General features: G+C 38.8%; 1 protein-coding gene across 1 annotated transcript in view; it reads left to right on the forward strand.

The window, feature by feature from the left end:
• The first annotated feature begins 1,408 nt into the window (after nucleotides 1–1,408).
• mdh1b (malate dehydrogenase 1B, NAD (soluble)) overlaps nucleotides 1,409–27,206 on the forward strand; it is a 35,760-nt gene continuing 9,962 nt past the window's right edge. The window contains exons 1-6 of the mRNA XM_052011049.1: nucleotides 1,409–1,430; nucleotides 3,565–3,698; nucleotides 14,228–14,362; nucleotides 19,330–19,472; nucleotides 20,790–21,289; nucleotides 26,557–26,698. Of these exons, the coding sequence (XP_051867009.1) occupies nucleotides 1,409–1,430; nucleotides 3,565–3,698; nucleotides 14,228–14,362; nucleotides 19,330–19,472; nucleotides 20,790–21,289; nucleotides 26,557–26,698 (1,076 nt within the window). The remainder of the gene's footprint in view (nucleotides 1,431–3,564; nucleotides 3,699–14,227; nucleotides 14,363–19,329; nucleotides 19,473–20,789; nucleotides 21,290–26,556; nucleotides 26,699–27,206) is intronic.

Raw genomic sequence — 27,206 nt, forward strand, 5'->3', positions numbered from 1 at the left:
GCCAATGTGGCGTGAGATCTTCTATATCCGTGAATGAGAGTTAACAGAGCCCTGTTTTAAAGTCTTAGCATAAAGATGGTACTTTTGTTAGTGCATTACTTGGAGAGTCAGCATAGATTTTGTGGCTTTAACTCACAAAGTTTCTACCCCAACCCAAGAGTACTACCACTGAGCTGCATCTGAAATCCAAGGACTTTTGAACAACGGAAACTCAGTGATTTTTCAGTATCTGTCTTATCCCTTTTTGATTGCTGAAGTGACAAATAATTACAGATAAGGAAGTCTATTTAAATTCATCTATCTATAAAGATAGATGATTAAAGTTTGGCATTGAGAGAACCCATTTCCCTGTTTGCAAGTTCATTCCATATATTGATCATTCATTATATGAAGAATTTCCTGTTCCCTATTTAAATATTTACCTTTGTTAATATCTAACTTGTATCCCTGAGTTTTATTCTTACAATTTATCCTATAACCTTACACATTCTCCTAACCCAATTCTGATGAAAGATCATCAATCTGAAATGTTAACCCTCTGTCTCTCTCCACAGGTGTCCCTCGATCTCCCGAGTATTTCGAGCATTTTGTTTCTCATTCAGATTTTCAGCTTTGCAGTACAGTAAAACACTCATAATCCGCTATTCAACTACTCAGATATCCCAATGGTTTGGTGCCTGGCTCACCAGGTGATGTTAGTTGCACTCCCTTCTGACTCACTGGGGTCTCGGTTGCTGTGCACCCTTCCAGCTCTCTGAGGCTTCAGTCCTCATGCTCTCTTTCAATTCCGCTCCCCTTAAACTCACCTGGTTCTGTTTCCCACACTCCCTTAAAAGTTATGGGTTTCACAGGAACATTTATCATTCTACTGTGTAACGTCTTTAAAAAAAAGTGAATTACAAATATGTTGGAGTATGAAAAAGTCATCCAATAATTTAGAAAATCTGCTAGCCTGGCACCGCACTCTCTAGCATGCTGGATTAAGGGAGCTTTATCACTTTCTTCCATTCTATTTAACTACATTATGTTCCTCAAAAAAGTCACCTTTATGGACTGGAAGGGTTGTAAATATTTCAGACGTCCCTCCGATCTGAGACCTCTCTAGCATTAGGAATCAGTCTTGTGGTTTATTTCTGCACTGCTCTTTGGAGTTGAAATGTACCTTGTTTAACTTCACCTCTCCTTTCTAAGAAGCCACCTTCAATTCCTCCATATCTTCCAATATTATTTTAAAGTTTTGGGGTGGGAATTATATTCCCCAGAGCCTTGGCAGATGGATTGATCAAAGGCCTCAACTGTTGATGACTGTGGCTCTTCTTGCAGCCGGGAAGCAATGGGAGGTGCACCTGTGCACCCGTAATTGGGGTCCGGCCGACGGCTGCCGTTGCCTGGCAACACTGCAAACAAAATGGCGAAGTTTGTGGTTGCAGGTCAGTTGGATTTGTCCGGGAGTGTTAAATGAAGCTAAGTCTGTAAGCGGGTGGCTGGAGTTCTCACTGTACATTTCATTCCGTCTATATTTAAGAAGTACAACAGTGAACGTCGTCGGACCGGCGGGGCTGGGCAGGGACAGGGGAAATAGAAAGGGACAAGGGAAATAGAAAGGCACGGAAGCAGGGGAAAGGGACAGGGACAAACAGTGGAACCATTGGCTTCAGTGTCCCCGGCAGTAGGATAGACGAAGAGCAAGAAATATAATTTAACCTGATTGGCGACTGGCCTCAGTGCCTTCGGCCTTAGAAGCAGGGCAGAGGAAAGGACAAACCGTGGAATTACACACGGAGAACACTGGTTGCAGCACCACTGGCATGGGAAGCAGAGCAGAGGAAAGGGGAAGAAATGGAATTTAACTAGAGTGTCTACTGACTGCAATGCCCTGTCCTTAGGGCAAAGAAAAGGACAAACAGTGGAATTTAACACTCGCCTCAATGCCCTGGCCTATGCAGCAGGAAGGATGAGGCAAGCAAGAGAATTTAACACGTGATTGGCAACTGACTTCGGGTTCGCCAGAGAGGGAGGGGGTGGGTTTTTACATCCATATTCAGTGATCCTGACTGGCCATAACGTGATAAAGCAGCCAACTTGCGTTTATGTATTATATGTAAGGCATAAAATTTTTTCAGCATCATGTGTATTGCAGTGACCTAATGATTACTTCACTGTGCTGGCATCTTGAGGCCATATTTATATCAAGAGATATGAGCCTGCCTGGTGTATAAGTGACCCTAGACCCACCAATGTGTTTCACTCAGCTGGGGATGGTCAAAAATGGAAACCCTACCAATTCACATCTTGCGAATTAACAAAGTAACAAATTAATGGGATGTTTCAAAGATGAAGTATGAGGAATGAATTTAAAAAGCTGTGCTGTTAGGGTAAGTTGGAATAGGATATTCATGTGGATAACTAAAATGCCCAAATGGTTTGGGCCCATAATATACATAATTTATAGCCAATTATATTGTAGTGTGTAACCAGAAGGGGCACACATTGCGCAGGGTGTTGGGGGGGGGGGGGCATATCAATAATCATCTTACAAACTGTGAGGTTATGGCTGTGCATGCACTTGTTTGCTCCATAACTTTAAGGATGCTCTTCCAAAGGTCAACAAACTTAAATTCCTCTTCACACCCTGGCAGATGATATTGTAATTTAGGGGAATATGACAGCAAATAAGCACAAGAAAGACCTGAAATAGCAGTGAATTCCCTAATGTTCCAAAGAGAAGGAGTACTACCATCCATAACTACTCTAGCCTCAGTATGATTACAGACCCACCAATCTGGTTGACTCTAAATTGCGTCCTGAGTTCAAGGGCAATTGAGGATGGACAATACATGCTATCATTGTCAGTAATATCCACATTCATGAACACTTTAAAACAAAACCAAATAATGAGTTTTAATGCTAATTGTTAAGAAGTAAATGTTGGATAATACAATAGAAGAAGTCCCATGCTCTTCTTTGAATAGTGCAAGGGAAAACTAATGTACCTCTGACAATGCTTTTGGAGTTTTGGATTACCCTGTCGCATCTAAAGGTGGTAACCCTGGGCTCAGCGGTCCCTCAGTATTGCCCTAGAGTGGATTTCATCCACAACTTTGTGGAGTGTGGCATGGAAATCTGATTCTGGTGAGAGTACTATTCCTCATTAGTAGCAGATAATTGAAAAATCCTGAGGATCTCCTTCTCATACTCACGCAAAAGGAATGTATAAACTGTCCTGGGAAAAAAATTGGAGAGGATTAATTTTTAAAAGCTGGGTTGAATGAATGAAACAGAAGAAAAGGATTGCACCTTTCAGCATCTCAGATTGATCAAAAATGCTTTGTAACCTAGTAACTAATTTTGAAGTATCATCTCTGTAGCAACGTATGAACTGCAGCAACCAGTTTTCCATCCCAAGTTGTTAAAGATGAACAGGATAAGGTCCTGGAAGTGGTTGTATAAATGGACTTAAGAAACATTAATGCATTTCTGAAGGAACATTAACAGGTAGGGTGAAAGCGAGCTTAGTCTGAGAAAAATGAACCACTGACCTTTTCCTGATCCAACGAATTCTATGATTTGTTTCAATTGTTGCAGGCAGGGCAAATTGTCCTTATTTTGCCAAGTGTGAAATTGTGGCAGATCATCTTTTGCAAAGCTTGCCAGATTTCAAGGTTCATAAGATTGTCAAGCATCCTGAAGATTGGCAGGTGAGTTACGTCTTAATTCTCAAAAAAACTCAGTAAACTATGGAATGCCCCTGAAATCAATGGTGAATCCAGGATTAGACAGTGTTAGATCGAGAGGCCAGATGCATTGTCTTATGTACCTCCCTAGCCATTAGAATAATTTGATCCAGTAAATTAGTATACTGTACTTTCTAGCTTGGGCTCCAGTTTAGCTGGGAGTTATGTGACAGTCTCTCACTGAAGAAATGTTAAGGGCTCTTCCTTTAGGGAACTGTTACCAATGAGGATGAATTTTTAAAAAAAGCTTATAAATTTCCTCTGTATTCTTTCAAGAAGCCTGTGAGTTGCTGATGTGAAAAATATGGCATTGATTTCTGAACATGTATGGAATTTTGCAGAGACTTTTCAACATGTAGGAGATGTGAATGAAGGTGCCTTTAGCAGCTTTAATGTTACTATGTGAATTATTTTATCATTTGGATTTACCATCTTTTGTTGTGGTGATATACTGTATATTGCAGAGGTATGTAGAGTCAATTTGTGAGCTCTCCCTGCATATTTTGAATCACTACATGGTGCAGTGTACCAAGAAAATAGTCTTATTTGTTCTAGGCTTTAATAAACGAAGCCTACTGAAGGCCTTACCCTGAAGGGAAGATCTTTGGTGCCTCAGTATCCCACTTCTGCTCCCCTGGACAACAGTCTAGGAAGTTTGGTAATTGCTTGTCAGAATTTGTCAAATTTATTTGAATAGTTACGTAAATATATCTTATGATGTAAGCAACAAATGCAGGAGTTTATTGATGTTAAGGTAAATGGTTTCATTGGAAGCGCATGTGCCCTGTAACTGTTATTGTAACTACAATTTAACAGAATTTTGGGAGTATCCAAGGCCCACCCGAGCACAGACAACAAGATTTGGAAAAGTTAAAAAAATTACTGGCAGTCCTGGGTTAAGTAAGGGTTCCATTCCTGGGGACTGTTAACGGATTTTTCTGTAAGTCAGAAACAAACAATTTCAATGAAGGTCAACTAACATGAACATCTACTTATTGTCTTCCCCGTGTAGCTACAGTGGTCTGGAATCAGAATGTCCCACATCCAATGGCTAGTTTTGATGGCCTTAAAGTATCAATGGATGTTACATTGTTTGATGAAGTATTTTACAAGTGTTAATAGAAGAATTGGCCTTGTCAGTTTCCTTAGCAAATCTCCTAAGTGGCCTCCCACTGTGAACTGGCGGCTGCATGTTTGAAAACAATGTATCTGTTTGATTACTGTGGGGAGGTTACATGAAAACATTTTTTTTGAAGACTGGTTGCCTTTTGAATTAACTAGCCGCTACCCCTTTTCCATAATCCCTGAAGATGTTTGCTTTTCTGTAACTAGCTTTCCTCTGTTGAAAAATGCTTTAAAAACTTCATGGGAGAATTTGCGTAAAGTCAAATTTCTGTAAGTCAGGCATTCCACAACCTGAGGAACCCCTGTAATTGGGAAAACAAATTAGAAAAATGTGCATTACACCATTAAGGGTAGTTTCCTCATCTCGTGGACATAAAATTCCATGGCTGCAAGGAAAGGCAGCAGGAAATGGCCCCTGAAGTTTCTGTCCTCTGGTTTCAGGATCAATAAGTCCATTTTTTTTTCACATTCTGGGGTTGGGGGGGGGGCGGAGGGAAAGAAGTGTCAGATCAATGCAGGTAGTTTGTTTGCTTTATAGACCCCAGTACTCAGTGTTAAAGTTGCATCAACTGATTTTTTTTAAAGAATTTAAAGAAAGGAGGGTGGTATAAGTCTGTAAATAGTCCAGTGAGCTAAGAGGACAAGTCGAAGCTCACTGGAGGCTTGAGTACTGTGACACTGATTTATTGGGGAAAGAAAGGAAATTGTGGCTTCAGGGTATTCATAATCAGGCAGATGTTGTATAACATGGTCTGTGAATTATTCACGTCCTTTGTGGAGAGGGTAGAGATATTGTTCAAGACCATTACATCCTTGTGGTGGAAAACAGTGTTGAAAATGCACAGGTTTTGAACTCTGCAGTGTGGGAATGCTAGAAAGAAATATTACTTATGGAAATCTGTTCCAATGTATGTTTCACACTTACTAACTTAGTAGCTCCACAGAAACCTACAGCTGTCTCATTTGAGGTGGCGGTTTGGGGGGAAAATACTTCAACCCACAGTCATATGTGATTACAAAAAGCTATAAATTAGGCATATGAAATTAAAGGCTGTGGGAGGACAAAAACAGAATTTAAGGCCACACTCCTGACAGAAAGTCATTAGAGATGTAGATTGGCACAGTGGCAGACGGATCCATTTTAGGGAAGGACACATATGACAAACAGTTCAATCATCTTCCCTGTTTAAGGCTTGCAAGTCTTAGGACAGATGCAGAGTATAGTCTGCTAAAATGGTCAGAGTCTTGGGTTACCCCTTGTGGTATTGGACTACACTGAGCAATAGGAAAAGACTGGTGAACATGTCTGAAAAATAATTACACTGTTATGTTTACTGATTAAAGCTTATGTTCTGTCCAGAGTACCCCATGAGTCATCTGATATTGGTCATGAAAGTTCAATATTCACGCTGTAACTTGTAGAAGGATAATTCCCAGTAACAGCCATCGAGATTTTTCAGGTGACCCAGAAAGATGTAGAACCAAAGCAGGTGTAGGAACATATTCTGGACAAGTGTCCAAACAAAGCTTTATAACCACTTTATAATTGCAAGTTTGAATTACTAACAAATCAAGGATATTTAAATTGGGTAGTCACTTCAAGTGCTGTCAGAGAAGGACTGTAGACAAACTACATGCCAAATGTATTGGAAACTTCAATATGATTGCCAGAAGCTTTGTGTATTTGTGAACTGTTGGATAAAAGTTGGAGAAATTTGTATAACTCTGTACATTTTTCCAGCAATGTGGAATATTACTAATCAAAAGCAATATTACAACAATGGCAATGGCCAAATCAGCACTTCAATGAATCCATGTGGACATTTATCAAAAGGGGAGTGATCATTTCCGTTTTCATTGATGCACACTCAAAGGGATTAAAGACAAGCATGTAGGTATTTGCTGGCATCATGAGGCAGATCTTTAACATGTATGGAATACTAGCAGTATTATTGTCCAGTAATGGATCATAGTTTACTTCATATGTTTTTGAGAGTTTTATGTGATGAAGCAACTTCATCTAACAGTTAAGTTCTCCATATCTGGATGTATCACGGTACGGCAACTGCTCTGCTCAGGACCACAAGAAACTGCAGAGAGTTGTGGACACAGCCCAGTGCATCACGGACACCAGCCTTCCCTCCTTGGACTCTGTCTTTACCTCTCGTTGTCTTGGTGAGGCAGCCAGCATAATCCAAGACTCCACCCACCTGGGACATTCTCTCTTCTCTCCTCTTCCATCGGGTAGAAGATACAGGTGCCTGAGGGCACATACCACCAGACTTAAGGACGGCTTCTACCCCACTGTGATAAGACTATTGAACGGTTCCTTTATACAATGAGATGAACTATGACCTCACGATCTACCTTGTTGTGACCCTGCACCTTATTGCACTGCACTTTCTCTGTAGCTGTGACACTTTGCTCTGTACTGTTACTGTTTTTACCTGTACTACATCAATGCACTTTGTACTAACTCAATGTAATTGCACTGTGTAATGAATTGACCTGTTCGATCGGTTTGTAAGACAAGCTTTTCACTGTACCTCGGTACAAGTGACAATAATAAACCAATACCAATACCAATATATCATCTTGCTTCCAATGAGGTAAGCAGAGAATTGTGCACATGTATTAAAAGAAGCCTGAAAGAAGCAAATGTGTCAAGATTACTATAGCTTCATGATGAACCTCTAAATAACATACAACTCTAAACTCTACTGCTTGTTTTACTCTGGCAGCACTGATAATGCATCACTGTCTTTGCACACAATTGAACTTAGTGCACCCTAACCTATTGGGAAGAATAGAGAGGCAGCAATTGGAGTAGAAAGCAATGTTTCAAAGAAAAGTAAAGCAACTTTAAGTGAGACTGACCTTTCAGTGGGAAAACATTTAGGAAACAATGATCACAACTCCATAAGTTTTAAGATAGCTATGAATAAGGATAAGTATGGACCTTGCGGGAGAGTATTAAATTGGGGTAGGGCAAACTACAAGAGTATTAGGCAGGAACTAGGGAGAGTTAATTGGGAATAGCTGTCCACATCTGACATGCAGAGTGTGTTTAAAGACTAACTGCACAGAGTACGGGACAGGTATGTTCCAGTAAGAAGCAAGGATGTGAATGGTAAGGTAAGGGATCCTTGGATTACGAGGGAGGTGGTGAATTTAGTCAAGAAGAAAAATAAATTGCATGTAAGGTTTAAGAAGCTAAAATCAAACAGGGCCCTTGAAGATTATAAAGAAGCTAGAAAAGAACTCAAGAAGGGAATTAGGAGAGCCAAGAGGGGCCATGAAAAGTCCTTGGCAAGTGGAATTAAAGACAATCCCAAGGCATTCTACACCTACATTAAGAGCAATAGGATATTTAGGGAGAGGGTAGACCACTCAAGGATAAAGGAAGAAACGTGCTTGGAGGTGGAGGATATGGACAAGGTCCTAAATGATACTTTGCATCAGTATTCACCAAGGAGAAGGACGTGGAGAATAGTGAGTTCAGTGTGGAGTGTGCTAATATGCTGGGGCATTTTGAGCTTACGGAAGAGGTAGTGTTAGGTCTCTTGAAGAATGTTAAGATGGACAAGTTCCCAGGGCCTAATGGGATATACCCCAAGTTATTGAGAGAGGTAAGAGATGAGATTGCTGGGGCCTTGACCAAGATCTTCATGTCTTCTTTAGCTACAGGCGGTCCCAGAGGACTGGCGAATAGCTAATGTTATACTGTTGTATAAAATGGGAAATAGGGATTATCCTGGTAACTATCGACCAGTGAGTTTAACATCAGTGATAGGGAAGTTATTGGAGAGGATTCTTAGGGATAGGATTTAAGAGCATTTGGAGAGCCATAGTTTAATTAGGGACAGCCAGCATGGTTTTGTGTCATGCATTTCTTACTAATTTGGTTGACTTTTTTGAGGAGGTGACAAAGGTGATTGATAAGGGTAGAACTGTGGATATTGTCTACATAGATTTTAGTAAGGCATTTGACAAGGTCCCACATGGTAGGCTCATCCAGTAGATTGAGATGCATGGGATCCATGGTGACTTGGCCATTTGGATTCAGAATTGGCATGCCCGTAGAAGACAGAGGGTAGTGGTCGATGGGATATTCTGGCTGGAGGTCCAAGGCTAGTGATATTCCTCCGGAATCTGTAGTGGGACCTCAGCTGTTTGTGATATAGTATATAAATGACTTGGAGGAACACATGGATGGGTGGGTTAGTAAGTTCGCAGATGATACAAAGGTTGGTGGTGTTGTGGATAGTGTAGAAGGTTGCCAAAGGATACAGTGGGATACAAGTCAGTTGCAGATATGGGTGGGGAAATGACAAATGGAGCTTAATCTGGCCAAGTGTGAGGTGTGGTACTTTGGGAAATAAGATGTAAAGGGACAGTACACAGTCAATGGCAGTTAACTGTTGATGTACAGAGGGATCTTGGGGTCCGTCCACAGCTTCCTGAAAGTGGCTGCACAGGTTGATGGGATAGTAAAGAAGGCATATGGCATGCTTGCCTTTATTAGTCGAGGCACTGAGTTCGAGAGTCAGGAAGTTACGTTGCAGCTTTGTAAAGCTCTGGTTAGGCTGCATATGGAGTATTGCATTCAATTCTGGTTGCCCCATTATAGGAAGGATGTGGAGGCTTTGGAGAGGGTGTAGAAGAGCTTCACCAGGATGCTGCCTGGATTAGAGGGCATGTGCTATGAGGAGAAGTTGGACAAACCTGGGTTGTTTTCTCTGGAGCAGCAGAGGCTGAGGGGAGACCTGATAGAAGTTAATAAGATTATGAGGGGCATAGATAGAGTAGACAGCTAGTGTCTTTTTCCCAGGGTCGAAATGTCTAATACCAGAGGGCATGCATTTAAGGTGACGGGGTTAAGTTCAAAGGAGATGAGCAGGGCAAGTTTTTTTATACAGAGAGTAGTGGGTGTCTGGAATCCACTGCCAGGGATGGTAATGAAGGCAAATAAGATAGAGGCATTTAAGAGACTCTTAAATAGGCATGTGAATATGCAGAGAATGGATGGATTTGGACTTGTGTAGGCAGAAGGGACTAGTAGTCTTTTAATTACTAGTTTAATTAGTTCAGCACAACATCATGGGGTGAAGGGCCTGTTCCTGTGCTGTACTTTTCAATGTTCTATGTTCTACGTTGAGTGCAAAAGTCAGAGTCATCAGAGCTATGAGCAAGTACAGGACTCGGTAGTGAGATCTTGATGAAGTAGTCCAAATATATAGTCTGAAAAGATAGGTAGTTGGTATTGGAAATTATGTCAGTAATGTTCGTATGGATCTGTGTGCTTGTAGTTACTGAAGTAAGGCAATGACGACAAATCTACTTCTGAGATCAACAACTGTTCAAGAATCACAGAAATGTAGTGAGTCAGGTGAATAGTTGCAAGTTACTCAGTTCCAGGAGCAAGTACAACATCAAGAAGCACACAGTTGAGGAGGTCAAACAGATCAAGGAAGCTAGTTAACGGATTGCATCTGTAGTGACTGTGTATAACTGAAAAACATGTACAAGTGCTTTAACCAAACAAGGTGCTTGGATATATATTGCTGTTCCTTCATCACTGATGTATCAACATTCTTGAACTTTCTACCTAACAACACTGCACAGTGCCTTCATCACATGGTTCAAGACACCCCACCACTGCTTTTTCATGGAAAATGATTTATTTCATATTGACAGGGCAAGCAATATCAAAATGTTTGCTAGCTAATTAAAGTTCTAAGTTGAGATGTGATAGCCAGTTGATGATATCTGGGCCAATATGTACAAATTCAGGACAAGAGTTTGTGATGTGGGAGTCTTTGATGCTCCATTCTTTTCTTTAAATAAGCACGATTCTGTTTCATACACAAACATGGTTCAGCTTGGTCCAATAGTTACACTGCAGCCAGAAACCCAAAATCTGATTTTTGCTTAACATTTTGTTCGATACCATTGCCAACAATCCAGTCTGTTTGATGGAAGTTGGACTAAGTATGACCAGAAATCTTTCTTGACTTAAACCTCTGTCTTGGTGGGTGGGTTTGTATCTTTACACGGTGAAGATTCTGAACTCGCATGATCTTTTTGTAACTAAATTCCTTCTCGCTGTGGAGTTAGTAATATTCAATATCACCAGTAGCCATGGAAACAGTGCAGATTTTAGAGCAGAGCTTTCTATGTGCATAAATGTGTTTAACCATGTGTTGACAAGCTAGGTGTGTAGGTAGTTTTCCCTGACATTTATACTCTGAATTTGGCCTGAACTTGTCCAGGTGGGGTAAATAGTGTTAAAGATCACAGAGCACCACAATCCCTTAACTCTTTCTAGAAGTCTATTAAAACTGAGCAATCAGAAAGATCAGAGAATACTTTAGATCAGTGGTTTTCAACCTTTATCATGCCGCGGCCCCCAGAACATGTCCTTGTTAGATGGCAGACCACCAAAGCCCACAAAATCAAACAATTGATAATTCATGCATACAACACTTAAATTACTGCACTAAGGCCCTATTGAAATAGTGACTATTTCAATCACCGATAATTACCAGCGGTGTCTTACAGTGTTCAGTTCAATGTGAAGGTTGTGCCTGTTTTTCACTGCAGAGTTTGTCCAAGCATGGTGGTATGTGCGACAAACATACTCGTATGTCATCCTTAGTATTCAGTCTTAATCTGTATTTGGTTTTCATGGCAGTGACTGCAGAAAATGCTATTTCGCACAAGTAAGTGGTTGCAAATGGTAACAGAACATTGACGGCTTTGCTGGACAGCAGTGGATACTCCTGGGAACATGCTATCCAGAACGACAACAGTGACATTCGGTTGAACTGCAAGCGCAAAGTCCTGTCAGATGACAGTTCAGCCAATTCTTCTTGTTCACATCCAGTTAAATCAGTAAACATGCATTCAAACGGATTTCGAATCCAATCAAACGTGCTTGTGTCATCGTCGCCGAAATACTCATGGAAATAATGTGACAGCTGTTGAATATGGTTCAAAACGGTGCTCGCAATGGCTTCTGTCTTAGTCTCATTCACTGTCAGAAAGTCAGCTAGCAACGGAGACATATCATAGACGCCTTACTCGCATCTTCCCTTCCAGATACGGAGTTTTTTTCTGGAAGGCATTGATTTTGTCATGCGTTTTCAGAACATTTGAGCCAGGTCCTTGCAATGATAGATTTAAGCTGTTAAAAATGTTGAAAATATCTGCAAGATAAGCTAATCTGGCAACCCACGTCTCATCTGTCAAGAACTGTGCCAACGATCCGTTATGTTCATTTAGAAAAATGAGCAGTTCATCTCACAATTCATATACACGCTGCACAATGCGTCCTAGTGACAGCCATCTGACTGCTGTATGTAGCAACAAATGCTTATGCTCGGCTTCCATTTCACGGCATATGTTTTCAAACAAATGATGATTGAGCGGTCTGGCTTTGATAAAGTTAACGATTTTAATGTACGTAGAAAACACATCCGCAAGATTTTCATCCACATCCTTTGCAGCCAAAGCCTCACAGTGAATCATGCAGTGGGTTGCTGCTACATGTGGAGCTACTTCTTTCACTCGTGCGACTAGACCCGACTTCTGTCCCGTCATTGCAGCAGCACCATCCGTGCATACTCCAATACACTGTGTCCACACCAATGCCAATTGTACAAAAAAAGTGTCAAGCACACGGAAAAGTTCTTCACCAGTTGTATGCCCTGAGAGCGCCTTGCAAAACAAAAAGTCTTCCAAAGCCTCTCCTTCCCAGCAATATCAAACATAAACCAACAATTGCGCAGCACTGGCAACATCAGTACTTTCATTGAGCTGAATCACAAATCTGACTTGCTGAAGATGTGCTATCAGCTGGCTCTGTATATCTTCTGCCATATCGCCAAGTCTTCTGCTTACTGTGTCATCAGATGGTGGAATGGCTTTCAGTTTTTGACTGGACTCTTTTCCCAGTACAACTTCGCACATATCTACTGCTGCAGGCGGTATAAGCTCTTCTCCAATTGTGTGAGGCTTTCTGGAATGTGCTATTCATAATGGTACCAAATATGATGCACAAAGAGCCTTCTCATTTACGCTGGCTTAGGCTGTCATTTTGCCTTTCTGCTTGAGGTACAGCTCCCTTCCTTCGGCTTACTGGCAATATCTGGATGCACTGTTGTTAAATGGCGCTTCAGTTTCGCTGGTTTCATTGCATCGTTGGACAGTGTTTGCAAACACACAACACAGAGAGGTTGGTCCACATTTGTCCCCACTGCGATGAAGCCATATGAAATGTATTCTGGATGGTACTTGCGTTGTTTTCTCTTTCGGTTACCCTTATCCCCTTCATCATCAGAATCTTCCGGTTTCTGGTCAGCTTTTCTCTTCAGAAATTTCTCCATACTCAGCAATACACGCTGGACAATTTAATTCCTATTACTGATAAACAAAATTATCAAAACTAATCTAAAATGTACACGCTTGCGCACTTTTCGTTTAACAGTGACGTCACTGTGGCGTAAATGCACAGTAAGTAAGCAATATTATTAAGGCACACCAACAACGTCACTCAGTCTCGCTAACACTACAGTGCACAACAGAATAGTAGTGAGTAGTGACCACTACTGACTACTCTGACTGCACAAATCAAATATTAAGCGGCAGCTTACCAGAAGGGAACACCATCTAAGTCTCTAAGATTGTCGCCAATAACAGATAGAATAGATACGACCGATTTTCTGAATAGTGGAAAACTGGAGCAAGCAAGTAAGCTACGTCTTTATAACAGGTCGCTTTTCCATTTTTTTCTTGGCTTGCTTGTGGACCCCTTGGCAACCCGGACCACAGGTTGAAAACCTCTGCTTTAGATAACTCACCAAGCAACATGGTACCAAATGATACAGAAGCCATTACATTGCTTTAGTATCTGACCTGATTGATTGTTAACTAACTCTGGAAAGGACAGAGCAAATGAGGAATAGCACAAATTTTAGCAATAAAAAGGGCTTTTAGTAAAAGGGATCAGGCAGTGGAAACACTTTAAGTGGAAACAGGAAGCAGTAAAGGATACATGGCTCTGGTAAGAATTGTCTGGAGATGTCCTAATTAGACTTTAGATAAGTGTGCAACAAAAACAATGCACTTATAACACAAAATATAATTTTCATGTAGATCTGGAAAAACAATACAACTACAGTAGTGAAAGCAAAGGATTTTTGGAATGTAATTGAAAGATTTTCTGTTCCACAATACTGAAAAATACTTTCACTTTGGTTTTGTTTTTTCTTTAACATTGTACATTCCCTCAGCTACAGGTGATTATGTTTAACTTTGAGATCCAAGAAAGTAAATGCATCATGTTATTGCATATTATGTTTGTCTAGCCATGGCTTCAATCATTATGTGAAAAAAATGACTGGAAGCATGAACATTCCCCAATCATATGGCGAGAACTTGTGGACCGTGGAGGAAAGGGATCACTATTAGGTGGATTCAATGAATTTATGGAGTACGTGCAGGTAGGATATGTATATTGTTCAAACAGCTGTTTTCAAATTGGAAATATGTTAGAAGATGAATTAGTTCTCTTTGTCATAGGTTTTTCTGAACAATATGTGCCAAGTTTTTGAAAAGTTGCGGGATGACATATAATTCTAGTAGTTCCTAGCTGTGTTGTAACTTTGTAAACATATGTGGTGAGTTAGAATGTTGTTTGGATAGAGAGAAGGGGCTACAGTGCACTCTCTTATTCTCCTATACTATGAAAAATTTCTTCAAATGTATACCTTTGGTATTGGTATTGGTTTATTATTATCACATGTACTGAGATACAGTAAAAAAAAATTTTTGTGTGACCTCCAGACAGATCACCTGATATATAAGTATGTCAAGGTGGTAAAAAGAAAAATACAATGCAGAATATAGCGTTGCAATTACAGAAAAAGTGCAGTTCAGTTAATCAAATAAAGTGAAAGGGCCACAGCGAGATAGATTGGGAGATCAAGAGTTCATCTTCACTGTTTAAGAGATCCGTTCAAGAGTCTGATAACAGCGAGATGTCTGATGGTACATGCTCTCAAGCTTTTGTATCTTCTGCCCGACATGAGAGGGGAGAAGAGAGAATGACTAGGGTGGGAGGGGTCCTTGATCATGTTGGCTGCTTTCCCGAGGCAGCAGGAAGTGTGGGTAGAGTCAATGTAGGGGAGGCTGGTTTGCATGATGGACTGGGCTGCATTCACAACTCTGCAATTTCTTGCAGTCTTAGGCAGAGCAGTTGCCATACTAAGCTGTAATGTATCCGGATAGGATGCTTTCTATGGTGCATCTGTTAAAATTGGTAAGAGTCATCAGGGACATGACGAATTTCCTTAGCCTTCTGAGAAGTAGAGGCTTTGGTATGCTTTCTTGGCCAAAGCATCTACGTGGCTGGACCAGGACAAATTGTTGGTGATACTTACATCTGGGAACTTGAAGCTGTCAACCATTTGCACCTCAGCACCATTGATACAGACAGGTGCATAACATATTCCTGGGCGTTAACATATCGGATGACCTGTCCTGGACCCACCACATAGATGTAAATCACAAAGAAGCCACGGCTGCGTCTTTATTTTCTTAGAAGGTTAAGGAGGTTCGGCTCGTCACCGAACACTATCAAACTTCTATAGATGTACTGTTGAATGTATCCTGACTGGTTGCATCATGGTCTGATATGGCAATTCGAATGCTCAGGAACATAAGAAGCTGCAGAGGGTAGTGGACTCAGCCCAATACATCATGGGCAAATCTCTCCCACCATCGGTAGTAACTATATGGGGCGCTGCCTTTGGAAGGCAACACCTGTCACCAAAAATCCTCACCATCTGGGCCATACCATCTTCTCTCAGCTACCATTGGGCAGGAGGTACAGAAGCCTGAAGTCACATGCCGCCAGGTTCAAGAACAGCTACTTCCCTTCAACCATTCAGTTCCTGAACCAACCAGAACAACCCTAATCATTACCTCAGTGCAGCAACACTGTGACCACTTTGCACTACAATGGAATTTGGTTTTTTTTGTTCTAATTGTGTTCTTTCTTGTATAGTTTTGTATAATTTATGCTTAATTTAAGTTTTTCTTGTGATTGTTGTGTGTCTGATACTATGTGCCTGTGATGCTGCTGCAAGTAAGTTTTTCATTGCACCTGTGCATACATGTACTTGTGCATCTGACAATTAACTCAACTTTGACTTTGGCGTGTATTCCACTCCAGTTCCTGAAGTCAATGACCAGTTCCTTTGTTTTACTGACATTCAGGGAAAGGTTGTTGTCTTGACACCATCCCACTAGGCTCTCTATCTCCTTCCTGTACTCCATCTCGTTGTTGTTTGAGATTTGGCCCACTACAGTGGTGACATCTGCAAACTTGTCAATGGAGTCAGAGCAAAATTTGGCCACATGGTCATGAGTGTATAGGGAGTATATTAAGGGGCTGAGGACCCACAGGTGTTGAGGATAATTGTGGAGGAGCCGACGCAGCTGAGTCTTCCATGGTGCTGGGAATTTTGTTCTGACTGCACTCTCCAGAGGAACCATTGCCTCACCAATACTCAGCACTGATAGGTTCATGGGGCTCCAGCACCACCTACCTGGTCCTTCTCTTTAGCAGTCACCCATTCCCTCTCTGCCTGCATGTTCTTAAACTCTAGGGTGATCTAGAGATATGAAAATCATTGCATAAATGCAAGTATTTTTAACTATTAGAGTAGCAAAGAAATTTAAGGTGAATTCATAAATAAATGTATTACTACATAACAGGATTTCAAACCCCAAAGAATATTAACCATAACTTTTTTTGTTCCTGTGTCTGGCTGTGACGAGCTTCAACTAGTAACCAGTTTTGAACTAAAAAAACAGAAAATGCTAGAAATATTAAGCAGGTCAGACAGCATCTGTGGAGAGAGAGAAAGAGTTGATCTTTCAGGTTGATGATGTTTCATCAGAAATGGGAAAAGAGAGGAAACAAGCATGTCTTAAGTTGTGAAGGAGGGAGTGAGGTGGAGAGATCAATGTGAATATCGGTGAGAGGGTGGAGATCTGTTGGTGCCTTCTGAGAGAGGATGGTGAACACTTGTTAATGATAGCTGATCTGTCTGGAGGAAGCGTAAGAGAGGGAGACAAATGAGGATGGTGGAGAGGGGTTATGAATCATTGCTGGAACTGTGAGATCCAGAACACAGGAGTTGCTGAAAATATAAAGTAAAAGTGAATGCTGGAAATACTCAGGTCAGGCAGCATCTATGCGAGAAGAAAAACTGGATTAATATCACGGGTAAATGACCTCGCATTAGAATCGGCTAGTTCAAGAAAGGCTAGTCATCTGAAATTGTTAAATTCAATATTAAGCCCCAAAGGCTTCAGATTGCTAGATGGACAATAAGATGCTGTTCCTTGAGTTTACATTGGGCTTCATTAAAAAAAACCATAAGGAACCAAAGACAGGGAGATCGGACTGGGATGGAAAATTAAAGTGACAACCAACTGAAGGCCCAAGAACATCCTGGTGGTGAATTAAATTGTCCAAAAAGTAGTTACCCAATCTAGAGAAAACCACACAATGGGCACCAAATGCAATACACTAAATTGGAAGAAAATGAATCAGCTACTTCACTGGAAGAATAGCTTGGGTTCCTGGAAGGTGTGAAGAGAGGAGGTGAAAGGGCTGGTGTTGCATCACCTGCAGTGGAATGGGAAAGTGCTGTGGGAAGGGGAATAGCTGTTGGTAGAGGTGAAAGTGAACCAGAGAGCTGTGCGGAGCTGTTCCTTTGAAATGTTAAAAGGGGAAAAGAAGATGTGTCTTCATAGAAGCAATATTTAACAAAGATGATAGTTATAGTCTGTTCCTTGAAAACTCAGAGGCACCCACCCCTCAACTGAATGTGTCATAGATCCCTATTTCTCCTACTGTTGACTACAGGTTCTCTTCCTTCTGATCATGCTTGACCTCTCTCCCTATATCTCTCTCTCTCTTTCTCTTTAACCCCAAACCTTATATTCCCTTTGATCCTAGATTCTAACTACCAATTTCCTGAGTGATTTTTGCCCCAGTCCTTGGGGAAAATGCTCTACGTTTTATTCATTACTACCCTGTTTTTTTTTGTAGACTAAGCTATTCCTTGAATGGGACCTTCACAATAATTGTCCAGAATTCTGTCAAGAAATATTGCTTGCTTCAGTAGCATAGCCCTTTGGACATTTAAATCCTTCTTTGTTATCTGTATTACTTAATCTGCCCCTAATTTACTTGTTTCAAGTACTATGATTTGTTATTGTATTCCTGGTAGATTGTTCTATCCCATGCTATCCATCTTCTTTAACTGTTACACCTTGGTCTAAAATAAAGCCCTGACTTTCACATTCTGCAAGTTTTAAACATAATTCTCTTTCAACATGTTTTTTGCAGTTAGCGTTGTTTTATTGAAATAACTGATCATCATGGTTTGCTTCTCACCCTTATACTATTTTAATACCAAGTTAGTACATAAACAGAAAACGCTGGAAACATTCAGCAAATCATGCAGATCTGTGGAAAGAGAAACGGGATTAAAGCTTTAGGTTGATGAACTGTTGTGTGCTTCCTACATTTTTCTCATTTTATTTCATATTTCCATCATCTGAAGTTTTTATGATTTTTAATGTGTTGCCTTAGCTTTATAGTCTCAACAACACTGTTCCATTATAACAGCGATATTAAAACACCAAGAACTCTCCAAAATAATAATATACATATAAAATATTCTCTTACAAAGTTGTTACCATCATCTAGATAACTTCAATTCTGGATTTAAAATCTAATATCAGTTAAAGAGACCATGAATCTTCTGAACTGTCAAAAGTCCATTTAGTTGACAAATGACCATCACTCCTTGCCTTATCTGGCCAGGATAAGTGGAGCTAGACTCACTAATACTATTGACTCTTGACTGTTTTTTGAAATGGCCTAGCAAGCCAGAAGGTTTAAACGAGGATGGATAATACAAGTCTGATGCCTGCATGCTCTATAAGCATGTACTTGAAACACAGCATTTTAGTGATTAAGAGGTAAATATTGGCTATCACATAAACAAAGCTTGCACATTCTTTTGATGATGCTTGGGATTTTTTAATGCTGCCTGAATGGGGAGAAAGAGGGTTAGTTTGATGTCTCATTCAAAAAGATTGCATTTCCGATTTGGTGAATATCACAAGAAGTGTCAGCCTAGATTTTATGCTCTAGTCTTTGAAAGGGGACTTGATCCAAAGATGAAGGTGCCAAGGCTGCCACTTTTATTGTGAATTAGTTAGAACTAAAAGGCAACAACATTTTAGTAACTACATATGCAAAACACATTATAACATAATATGGAGTGTCATTAGGAACAAGAAAGTATAGTGAATGAGAAACAGGATTGATTATTCTTGCATTGAAGACTGATTAAGAAAATTGCTGTGCTTGGTTCAACTTCAGGGTTACTATGGATATACTTCTGATATGCAAACTGATCTCATGATCAAAATTGCAAAGGAGAACTTCAAGACTAGCCTGAAGGACATGGAAGAAGAGGCAATTAAAAAAAATCAGATAAAGCCAATGTCAATCTGGATTAGTGGGTAAGTATGGATTGTTTTTTTTTATCTCATAGTCAAGCCATTTATTTATTTTTATCAGCCTACTTCAGCACATTTCTTCCTCATAATTGTCACTGTTTATTGACTTAGACGTTTCACAATGCTGATCGTATGTATCTTTGAACATAACATTACCATCATAACTCATAAATTTATTAAAATAAAATAGCCACTTTTTCTTTTATGGAATTACTGTTCTGAAAACACTTCACCATAACCTGAATATGTAAAAATATGAAACTACTTGTTAATGCTTCTGAATGTCAGCTGACAGACACCTATGTGACATTAGTCAATGCCCCAGTTAAAATAAAAATGTAATTTATCGTAAAGCGTTTAATGACTCCATTAAGCTATAAGGTAAAATAACAACTAAATTTGACTCTTAATACAGTATTCTGTAATTCCAATCGCTGGTGTGCATCAATTAATTTAATTTTGGAAATCTTTCTTGTGTGCCTGTTTGTAAGTACAAAAAGGAGAGGGATACCCACCCTTTGAGTTCACACCTGTCTGGCAGATCAACCAGTCACCATTGTTACCTATTTTAGAGTTTACAAAACTTGTCCAATTTCAAGCCCTAATAATAAAATCACTGGTTCAGAATAAAATGTCATCTGTTTATTTGAGATAAAGCCTAAAAGAGTTCTTTAAAATTATGAAATCATTCAATAAGGTTTGATGGAAGATCTTTGTACTAATGAAGAGTCCAAAACTAGGGGGTAATAAATACACAGTTATAACAAAGTACAATAATCCAGGCAAAACATATTTAGGGAGAAATGGTTAGGATGTGGTTAGAAGTAGTTCAATCAAATCACAGAGAAATAATTAAGAAAGACACAGGATTTTCTCTTCCACTTCCTTTCCTAGCTTGGAAATACTGAAGGCACTTCTGTTAGTCCCCATCTTGCTCCAGCAGTGATCAAATAACCCAAAACTGTAACCTAATTGAAATATATAGCTCAGCATTACACCAATTGTGGCCTTCAGCCACTGAGCTATTATGGAAGCTGAATATAGCAGAAACTGCAATAAGTATACACAGCACAGGAAAGAAGTAGTTTTTCCAGTGAAAGTGAAAGTATTTCTCAAAGGCTGGGTAACCAATGAAACCTATGAAACACAGATTTATTACTTCATTTGATACTTCTTATGAAGTTGGTTCCACTCAGATGGTACTGGTGTGAAGGTAACATGTGAATCTCCTAGATACCTTGATAAAATCTATATGGAAATAACAATGGACAGTGAAGGGTGATTTGTATACACTTAACATCAATTTGTTTCATAATTTAGAGCATTAAATCCTGCCTGCTATATTCTGATTCCTATCTTGCTAAGTGGAGAGATATTTGGTGAAAAAACGCTTATCAACTTAAACCTGTTAGACGTTGAAGGCTCCATGCCAAGTTTAAATGGCTTACAAATGGAGGTTGAAGACATGGCCTGCCCGCTACTTCATAAAGTATCAGTGTATAATACCCTAAGAAAAGCTTTCATGGATGCTGAAATTATCATCATTCTCGACGATACTGTACCAGATGAAAATCAATCTTTGGAAGACTGCTACAAAGACATGATCAATCTCTACCAAGACATTGGGGTTAGGATTGACACTTTTGCAAAATTTAATGCCCGTGTGATTGTCGCTGGTGATCACATATTGAATTTGAAAATGCATAACCTCCTGAGTGGTGCATTTTCCATCGATCATAATAATATTGTAGTACTGTCAACTCAACTTGAAGGAGAAGCCAAGGCACAAATAGCTAAGAAATTGAATGTGAATACACGAGGTGGGTGTATTTTGCTCTTTTGTTGCTTCTTTTGAACCTCTGTTCCCTCATGTAGACATGCTTGCCACAGAGACTCAGTTCCATAATTGAGGTCCCATCACTTAATTATTCTATAGAGTTTAAGTTCCTGGAAATATGAATTTTATCCCTTTTATGAAACTCAGCACAGTTCATCCATTATTCTGAAACATGTAAATTATAACATCAACATAATCATAGGGCATGTCACATTTCTTGAGCATCCTTCCTTTACATATCGATTTAGAAATGTTACCATTCTGTACTTTATGTCACAGTGTTAATATTCCATTAAATCACCATAATGTTTCTACTAAAACATCTTAAGTTCCAGTTTGTGATATGAGCTATTTGCTATAATTTGACATTCTAATGTCATTAGTTAATGAAGGTAGAGAAACATTTCTTTTCCTATTGGATGAAACCTGATTTAGAAATGTCATCCTTTTGCAAACAATTACTTTTACAACATTGGAAGATCGTTTTATTTTTAAAATCAAAAATGGCTGGGAAGATACGGCTTTTGAGTTCTCAAAATTCAAGTAGTATTCATAAATTGTGTTTGCTGCCTCAACTGATATGATTTTATTTATATCTTTTGAATCAGTACAAACTTATTGTACAATTAAAATTATACATTCTGTGCATGGCTAACCATCTACTCCCCTTTTTGTAATGAAATTACAACACAGAAACATAAAAACTATGGTATTGAAGGAGACTGTTCAGCCTGTCATTTCCATGTTGGATTGTAGGTATGTTAGGCATCACTTCTATCTATCTGTATGTAGTACATTGCCTTCTGAGTTGCTGGTCATTCTCCCACATTGTTGCACTCATTCTGTCGAGAATAAATGCAGTATTGAATGTAATCAGGATTGCAGGATGTTGCAGATAATTGGATCAGAAAGGAGAGCAAAGGGAAAAAGATACAAGAGGAAGCAGGATAAGGAAAAAGCAGAAAGTTAAAAGAGACATGGAGTGGATGTCAGAGTGGAGGAGAAAAATATACAATCCTACTCCTGTAATCTCAACCTTTTATTTTCTATATATCTCCACCAACATTAATTGTCTTCTACTAATCATACTTACTTAGTACTCTTTTAAGTATTTTAATTCTATGTATAACATATTCCCAATGCTCTAAATACCATTGGAATCTCCTCTTCCCTACGCAAAACTCTCAGAATGCTTTATGATTCTCTATATAACTTTTTAGCTCTCTCTTCTCCCCTATAGAAGTGCCAAATTACTGGTTTACAAATTCATTATTCCTTTAAAAAATGTGCTCAAGTACTGCTGTGTGGAGGACCACACCAGTTTCTCGCTATGTTGATAATTTATGATTTTCAAATGCAATTTAATGTAATGATTGTGTGCATTAATGCACCATTCACAATGTTTACCATCAATACAAGTTAAGTGCCAGTATAGGATTCGCTGGGAAAGGGTGATCATTGTATCATAGAATTTCACATTCAGTGACAAACTTACATTTGTAATGTGAGTCTAAAAATTAAATAAAAGCAATTACAATGTTATCATTTGTAAGCTGCTAAAATAGGAAATTACATTAAAAGTTATCAAAGTAGACGAGCAACTTCTGACATTTAAAATAATATTTTGTAATTCTCCACAAATATAAATTCTTCTGAGAAATATAGTTTCCTCAAAAAGGGATCCATTCATGGCCAACTATAAAAATTGAGAATGGTATTAGAATGGGAAAAAATTGTAAATTTGCAAAGTTCTGGGCTTGTAGATTGGGACAAGTTTAGAAACTAGTAAGAATGACAAAAATATTGATTACAGAGGGAGAAAAGTGAATGTATGCATAAATAAGCAAGGCATATTAAAACAGGTTAGTTAAAAAGACAAAAAAGAATAGAGACAAACAGGTCACTTTTTAAGTTGATAAGCTCCAACAAGTGTAATAAGTGGCTTGTCCACCAGCATGTCTTGGGCAACTATGGCGTGCTGACCTTGGGCAGCTGAGTTTTTCCAAGAACTTTATTGGTGGAAATTTGGGGTTTGGGGAGTGGAATAGGGTTCATGCTGGGCCGTAGGCCTTAGGCAACATGGCCGCTGAAATCATGGTTGGGCTTGGCAGGTAGGTATTGTACTGAAGAGGACAATCAGCAGTCAGGCAGCAGCCCTGGAGGAGATAAGTTATGTTTGTGCGTGTGCGCATGTGAGTGTATTCTCCTATGTTCCTGGACCTCCTTCATGTTGGACCAAAACTTCAGTCTTTCAATATCTTTTGGTAATTGGTCTGCAATGGTTATTTCTCCAAAAAGCCTCTGACTAGAGTGCAGCTAATCCACAAGCCACCTCAGAACCCACAGAACTGAAGTGCAACCAAGTAAGTAGTCCTTGACCCTAAGGCACTTTCTATGAAGAAGTGGAGTAACTCATTGCTGGGTTCACCAGTATTTACAGTAAATTAATGGCACAGATAAGGATGTATTATATACAAGTTTGCTGATGATACAATGATAGGTGGAAAAGTAGATAAATCTATACATATTCTTTGAAGTTTAGAATAAGGGGTGATATTATTGAAACACATGACAAGGTAGATGTTATTTTACCAAAATTTTTATATTTATTTCAAGCGATTCCAACTTTCGTCCCGAAATCTGTTTTTGACGCTATTGATTCTAAAATTCTTTCATATATTTGGCAGAATAAAAACCCAAGATTAAGTAAGAAATATTTACAAAAACTAAAAAAGGATGGTGGTATGGCCCTGCCTAACTTTAAATTGTATTATTGGGCAATTAATATCAGATATTTAATTTTTTGGATACAAGATTCAGATGTAATTCAATGCCCCAAATGGGTACACCTTGAGCACCAATCAGTACTTGAATTTTCATTAGTTTCTATTTTAGGAGCTTCACTCCCTTTTGCACTTACCAAATTAAGTAAACATATGATTAACCCAGTTGTTAAACATACAACACGAATATGGTTTCAATGTCGTTAATTTTTTGGATTGAATAAATTTAACCTGTCAAGTCCCATTCAATCTAATTTTTTCTTTCATCCATCCAGAGTTGACTCAGCTTTTTCCATATGGAAAAGGAAGGGAATAGTACGTTTTTGTGATTTATTCATTGATAACTGTTTTTCATCTTTTGAACAATTGTCTAACAAATACAATTTGCCTAGATCACACTTTTTTCGATATTTGCAGATTAGAAACTTTTTAAAAGCTACTATACCCTCTTTTCCGACACCTTACAAAACTGAAATTATGGAAAAAAATTAGGTCTTAATCCTTATCAGAAGGGCTTGATAGCAATAATCTATGATTTAATTATGAAAATATGTCCAAAATCACTGGACAAAATTAAGAATGAATGGGAAAGCGAACTCCAGACATCCTTACCTACAGAAACTTGGAAGAGAATTCTTCATTTAGTTAATACATCTTCAATGTGTGCCAGACACTCTTTGATACAGTTTGAGGTAATTCACGGGACTCATATGTCAAAAGATAAGCCAGCTCGTTTTTATCACCATATAAATCCTATATGTGACAGATGTAAATTGAATGTGGCTTCTTTGACACATATGTTTTGGTCCTGTCCTCTTTTGGAAAAATATTGGAAAGACATTTTTAACATTATTTCAAATGTATTGAAGATTGATTTACAACCTCACCCTATCACTGCAATTTTTGGATTACCAAGGATAGAGTCTGGCCATTTATCTGCTTCCGCTAACCATATGATTGCCTTTGTTACATTAATGGCCAAATGATCCATTTTGCTTAAGTGGAAGGATCCAATACCCCCGACTACTTTTCAATGGTTCTGTCAAACTATATCATGTTTAAACTTGGAAAAAATTAGGACTGGTACTGTTGATCCTTTGCTTAAATTTGAAGATATTTGGAGTCCATTTATTCAATATTTTCACATGATGTAGATCCCCTTTCAATAACTTTCCAACTTAGAGGAACGGAGTTGGTGACATAATATTGCTCTGATTCTACTGAGAAATTTTAGTCCAGTCTTTTTTTTTGTTTTTTTTTAATTTTTCTGTTTAGCTTAGTTTTGTTTGATATATTGTTTATAATTTTTCTTATTGATTTGGGTTTTTTTCTCTTTCTTTTTTTTATATAATAAATCTTTTTCTTTCCTTTCTTTTATGTTATATTATTTTACTAAGAGATCGTTGGATCTACAGATTTTTTTATATTTTATTGTTCTTTATGATTATCTATGCCATGATTGTTCTCCTGATCTCTTTGTATTACATATACAAACATTGATGTTATATATTAATCTGTATTAATTTGAAAACTAATAAAAAGATTGAAAAAGAAAGACAAGGTAGATGTTGAGATGTTTCCACAAGTGGGAGAATCTCAATCGAGAGTATATAGCGACAAGATTAGGGGGCAGTCATTTCAAACTGAGATACATCGGAATTTCAAGTTTAAGTTTATTGCCATAGGCATACATACCCAAGGTATAAATGCCATGAAAATGAGCTTTTTGCAGCAGCACAATACATTACAAACATGTTATCATAAACTTAAATTAACATCTCGCAGAGGATGGTGAATCTCTGGAATTCTCTCACCCAGAGGGTTGTGGAGGCTAGATCACTGGAGATATTTAAAGAGAAAGTAGATCAGGTATTTGAGGGCTATGGGAACCTGGCACAGAAAAGGATATGAGGCCTGGGGCAGATCAGGCATGATGATATTGAATGGTCAGGGAGGTTTGAGAGATTGAGTGGCCTACTCCTACTCTTTATCAATGGTGATCCTCAAAACACTGTGCAGTAGTAATGCCATTGAATGGCAAGGATAGGTGGTTAGACATTTTCTTGTTGGAGATGGTCACTGCCTGGCACTTGTGTGGTATAATAAATGTTAATTGTCACTTCTTGGTCCATGCCTACCTAACCCTTGCTACATGCAGGCATGGACCGATAAGTGACAACTAACATTTGATTTTTTGATCAAATGAAACTGAATATGAATATTTTTCAAAGTGTCCACTAATTTAGGGCATTAGTGACTTTAAGATTATGAAATTAAAGACTGAAATTTCTGTGTTGTCTATACATTATAAACCTAGGTGAGGACAGTACAATTAGTTAATTACCTCTGGCTTTCATCTTTTATATTCAATTCGTATATATGCAATTGTTTCTTTTATAGAATTATAATTAATGTCTTTTGACCCCCATTTTCCACCCCCCCCCCCCACAACCTCCCGGCTCTGTAGATGTGAATAATGTAATAGTTTGGGGAAACATTGGCAGAACTACTTACATTGACCTGCATAGAGCACGTGTTCATCGATACGAAAGTGCTGTTTGGGGTCCACCTGAGTTTTCACACCCTGTATTGGAGGTACTGAATGATAGGTAAGGAAAGTTTCTTAAGGGAGAATAGGTCTATACTAAAACTTTTGTGCTGATCTGCTAGATAAAAGTAGAAGTAATTGTTGCTGCAGTTCGGGCATTTAGGATGGTATGGTAAGGATTTAGATCATCTTGGCTGTCCTTAATTCCATTCTACTGACTAGTTCCATGACTCTTGATTCCCATATGATCCACAAGTTATCTTAGATTTGAATATACTTAATCACTTAGCATCCAGTGTCTGGGTAGAGAATTCCAGCTATTAACAACTTTCTCCTCACCTCAGTTCTAAAGAGGTCACCCTTTATCTTGACCGTGCTCCCAGTTCCAGATTCCCTCACATAGGAAACATTCTCTTGGCATCTGAAACATGCTATTTTACATGTTTTTTGTAAGATTACTTCCCATATTTCTGTATTCCAGAAAGTTTAGGGCCAATTTATTTATTTATTCTCTCTTAGATCCAGGAATCAACCTAATGAATCTTCTCTGTTCTTCCTCCAGGCTAGTA

This window comes from Pristis pectinata, chromosome 1, assembly GCF_009764475.1.
Source record: "Pristis pectinata isolate sPriPec2 chromosome 1, sPriPec2.1.pri, whole genome shotgun sequence".
NCBI classification, from domain to species: domain Eukaryota; kingdom Metazoa; phylum Chordata; class Chondrichthyes; order Rhinopristiformes; family Pristidae; genus Pristis; species Pristis pectinata.